We start from the raw sequence: 5,000 nt of genomic DNA, 5'->3' as shown, positions 1-5,000 counted from the left end.
TAACCAAAAATAGTGACAACAACAACAACAACATGGAAAACAAGAACAACAATAAACAAATAACAAAAAAGAACAAAACAACCAAAGAAAGAAAGACAAGAAATAAAAACAGCATAGAAAAAAACAATAAAAAAACACTGTCAACAACAACAACAACGTCACTTCACACGGACAAGAATCTCCTGTGCCTAATTAATTTCTTCCCCCCCCCATCCACCAATCAGGAGGCGGCGATGAATGGCCAGGGGAACGTCAACCAATCAGGAAGAAGCACGCACTGACGAACGGCGGAGATAAGGTGTAATTGGCCGCTGGCTCTCTGACGTCACTGCCAATTATGTTGTAGAGTGACGATGATTAGAGGTGGTGGTGGTGGTGGTGGTGGTGGTGGTGGTGGTGGTGGTGGTCTAGTAGTAGTAGTAGTAGTAGTAGTAGTGGTGGTGGTGGTGGTGGTGGTGGTGGTGTAGTGATAGTAGTAGTAGTAGTAGTAGTAGTAGTAGTAGTAGTAGTAGTAGTAGTAGTAGTAGTGATGGTGGTGTGATTACTTCTACTACTATTGATGCTGCTACTAATACTATCACAATAACAATGACAACAACAACAGTAAAAACAACAACAAGAATAACAACAACAGCAATAATAATAATAATAATAATAATAATAATAATAATAATAATAATAATAATAAATATAATCACAAAAACCCCGAGAGAGAGAGAGAGAGAGAGAGAGAGAGAGAGAGAGAGAGAGAGAGAGAGAGAGAGAGAGAGAGAGAGAGAGAGTAAACATGTACACTCCTAATGACAACTTGAAAGGGAAAGTATCAGAGAAGAGGATCGTGAACAAGGAAACGCGTTGAAAAGTTGGTAACAATGACATGGCACTGCACAATACAACGTTGGCACCACTGTTTGGCACTGCGGGGCTGGGTACTGAATCACCGGCCTGCAGTATGTCACAGCTTGGCACCTGCTCTCTCTCTCTTCTTCTTCTTCTTCTTCTTCTCTCTCTCTCTCTCTCTCCAATTTTAGGTGTTGTACTACTAATATCCACAGCGAGAGCGAGAGAGAGAGAGAGAGAGAGAGAGAGAGAGAGAGAGAGAGAGAGAGAGAGAGAGAGAGGAAGAGAGGGAAGAAAGCCAATTACCAGTGATTCTGACATCCTTTTCTTCTCTTCCTTTTCGTTTCCTCTTTCTTCTTCCTCTCCCTGACCTTGATGAGAAGAGGAGGAGAAGGAGGAGGAGGAGGAGGAGGAGGAGGAGGAGGAGGAGGAGGAGGAGGAACAGTAGGAGGAGGAGGAGGAGGAGGAGTAGTGAGTAGTAGTGGGTAGTGATAGTGGTAGTGGTGGTGATGGTGGTGGTGGTGGTGGTATGTAGAAGGAGAAGAAAGACAAGAAGAAGAAGAAGAAGAAGAAGAAGAAGAAGAAGAAGAAGAAGAAGAAGAAGAAGAAGAAAGCATTGTAGCAGCAAGAGATAATGATAATGGCTCGAGGAGGAGGAGGAGGAGGAGGAGGAGGAGGAGGAGGAGGAGGAGGAGGCGAGGGAAAGTGAGAGGAGGAATGCCCAGCAACATTACTTGGAGCAAAAAAGAATGGAAGAAAAAGGAGGAGGAGGAGGAGGAGGAGGAGGAGGAGGAGGAGGAGGAGGAGGAGGAGGAGGAGGAGGAGGAGAGAAGAACCGGGATAACACACTTCCCTGATACCACACTTCCTCCTCCCTTAAGTGGAGGCTTCCCTCCTCTCTCTCTCTCTCTCTCTCTCTCTCTCTCTCTCTCTCTCTCATTTTTTACTTCTGAGAGATAAAAAAGTTAGATAAGCTGATAAGAACTGAATAAAGGGTGCAGTCTCTCTCTCTCTCTCTCTCTCTCTCTCTCTCTCTCTCTCTCTCTCTCTCTCATTCATTCTACTTGTCTCCGCTTCTCATCTCCTCTCCATTCACCCATCCACTTCTTGCCCTCCTTACTCTCATCCTCCTCTCTCACTCTCTCACTCTCTGACCCCTCTCTCTCTCTCTCTCTCTCTCTCTCTTGATGGAAAAGACAGAGGGGAGAGAAAGTCGAGCGGTTGTTAAGGAAATCACAATAATGAGTCGGTCTTTGTGTCTTTTTTTTTTTTTTTTCGTTTTTCCCCAGCGAGAGGTCAGACACACACACACACACACACACACACACACACACACACACACACACACACACACACACACACACGAGAGAGACACACAAACACACTTTCACTGACTCGTGTGTAATATTAACATTTATCAAGCTGCCCTTCACCTATGCGTTGCTTACAAACGTTTATAAAAGCAAAATATCACTATTACGAAAGGAAGCCAGGAAAAAAAAAACTAATAATAATGTAGTTGCCCCTTTTAATGTTACGTTTTCTTCTACCATCTCGCGCAAAAAATATGTATAGATGCTCTTTTGACAACTTAACGCCTTAACCTCTGGCGGGTGAACTCTGAACTATGACGAGACGTGACTAACATTACCATCAAAAGTGAGATAAGTAAAAAAATCCCCTCAAGGAACGCCGTAAATAGTATGTAGTTTTAGCTGTGTTTCCCCTTCACCACCTGAATGTGCGGGTAATAGAAAACGACTCCATTTCTTTGGGTATCTATAACTAAACCTCTCGCTTGGTAGTTTCCTGGAATGGGCAAGGCTTTTCTCTTTCTCCCCGCCAATGAATGGTATTGGCAGGTAATTTACGAAGGGAAAAGTGGTGGTAGTTTCCCCAGCCTGCGCTCTTTTCTTCTTTTCAAGGGGGAGCTTAAGAACAATTGTTGCTGGTTAGAAAAACTATGGTATGTTTTGAGTGTTGCTTGAGTTGGGTTAAATATGGTAAAAAAGAAAGTGCAATTTTCAGGTGCTTTTACTTTAGGGAAACTCAAGAAAACGTAGTCCGTGTTAGGAAAATGCGGATGTGATTTGGAAGTTTAGAAAAAATGTGTAAACAGGAAAAATACATGACTTTATTTTTTCTCAGATAACTCAAGAAAGAATTGTTCTCCATCGCACTCTTTGTCCCTTTCCTTCAGCTGACACTGTTGGTTGGTCTGTAAGGGGACTGGCAAGTAAGTGGGCATTTTCATTTTTGTTACCCTTGGCCAGTCTTCTTTTACAAACAAACAAGAAAAACAAAGGTACATTTTGAAAGTGGTCTGAATGTTTATGTAAAGATATGACAAAAAGTGTTATTTAAAAGTACTTGATTTGTTTTTCCAAGGAGCAAATCAAGGAAAAGAAAGATTCCTCACACAAAAGACGAAGGAATATATATTTTGAATGCATGTATACGTTGTTAATGTTGTTGTTGTTGTTGTTGTTAATGTTGTTGTTGTTGTTTCTTCTTCTTGTGACCTTTAACGCTTTATATCGCTTCGTAGAGCCTGGTTCCCTTCGGTGTTCTAACCTTGATCTTTCCGCAGCCTACTCCGCCGCCAATCACACCCGCTATCACCCGTAGAGTGGCGGAAACTTAAGTGAAATGAAGACACGAGACTAAGTTTTTTTTTTTTCTCGTTTCAAGAGAGAGTTCAAGGAAAAATCACTCCTCTCTAGAAAAACAAAGGAATATTTTGATTGTTGAGGAGAGAAAATTTGTGTAAAGTAAAGTTACGATAAAAAAAAACGTCATTTTTACGTAATTTGTGTTTTTCAAGGGAGAGTTCAAGGAGAAATGGTTCAACACGCGACAGAAAGATGAAGGTGTGTTTGGAATGTAATTGTGCGCAAAGTGGGAAAATCTTTTGTGAAATGAAGATAAGAGAATGACAAAAAAAAAAAATAAAAAAAGTAAACTGTTCTATTTTTCAAGCCAGAGTTTTAACACGTATTACTTTACACACGAAAGACAAAGGAATATTAATTATGCAAAGTAGTGGAAAAGTTTTTGAAATTAAGATAAAAAATAATAAATAACAATAAAAAAAAAACATGTCATTTTTATGTATACCTGGTTTTCCATTTTCTTTTTCGTTTTTTTTTTTTTTTTTTTTTTTTTTTTTACCAGAGAGAAACTTGAGGAAAACTTCAACAAGAGCAAACATTTCCGACGTGTTCATATCTCGGGTGAACACGTGACACAAAAGAAGAGGAAGAGGAGAGACAAAAAAAAAGGAAGAGGAAGAAGAAGACGTTTAAACTCCGAGTGAAAACATGCGAAACGCAAAGATGAAAAAAAAAAAAAAAGACGAAGAAGAAAAAGACTATTATATCTTGAGGGAAAACTGAAGTGAAATGAAGAAGAAGAAGAAGAAGAAGAAGAAGAAGAAGAAGAAGAAGAAGAAGAAGAAGAAGAAGAAGAAGACGAAGGAAAACTGAAGTAGTAGAAGAAGAAGAAGAAGAAGAAGAAGAAGAAGAAGAAGAAGAAGAAGAAGAAGAAGAAGAAGAAGAAGAAGAGAAGACTGAAGAAGAGCAAGGGAAAACTGAAGGAAGAAAGTAGAAGAAGAAGAAGAAGAAAGAAGAAGAAGAAGAAGAAGAAGAAGAAGAAGAAGAAGAAGAAGAAGAAGAAGAAGAAGAAGAAGAAGAAGAAGAAGAAAAGGAAACAAAAGAAAAAAGAAAAGAAAAAAAAAAAAAAGAAATTGATGAAGGTAATGAAAAATAACTCATGACTTTAAGAAATATTGCTTAAAAAGTGGTTAAAAAAAGTGCATTCAGTAAATCTCGAGGGAAATATTAAGAAACAAAAAGGTGAAAGAGAAAGAAAAAAAAAAGAATGGAAGAAGAAAATGAGTTTAATGTTTATATTAGAGCGAAAATAAAGCTTAGAGAGAGAGAGAGAGAGAGAGAGAGAGAGAGAGAGAGAGAGAGAGAGAGAGAGAGAGAGAGAGAGAGAGAGACCAGTTTATATCTTGAGGGGAAACTTTGGGTGAAATGAAGGTGGCGGAAAAAAAAAGAAAAAAGGCGACAGGTACAAGAAAGACAGGTGTAATTATCATTCTTACCTGAGAATTCGCCGTGGGGAGCTTTCCTCGAAGGCTAGAGGACATGACGCTC

General features: G+C 39.6%; 1 protein-coding gene across 1 annotated transcript in view; it reads right to left on the bottom strand.

Annotated features, from left to right (window-relative positions):
- Positions 1-5,000, bottom strand: part of LOC123512423 (SH3 and multiple ankyrin repeat domains protein 3-like) — a 115,759-nt gene that overhangs the window by 81,851 nt on the left and 28,908 nt on the right. Inside the window, 1 exon segment of the mRNA XM_045268822.1 lies at positions 4,949-5,000. This exon segment is cut by the window's right edge and continues 7 nt beyond it. Coding sequence (XP_045124757.1) covers positions 4,949-5,000 — 52 coding nt within the window.

This window comes from Portunus trituberculatus, chromosome 33, assembly GCF_017591435.1.
Source record: "Portunus trituberculatus isolate SZX2019 chromosome 33, ASM1759143v1, whole genome shotgun sequence".
NCBI classification, from domain to species: domain Eukaryota; kingdom Metazoa; phylum Arthropoda; class Malacostraca; order Decapoda; family Portunidae; genus Portunus; species Portunus trituberculatus.
The sequence above is the reverse complement of the archived record's forward strand: the minus strand, read 5'-3'. Positions and strand labels throughout refer to the sequence as shown.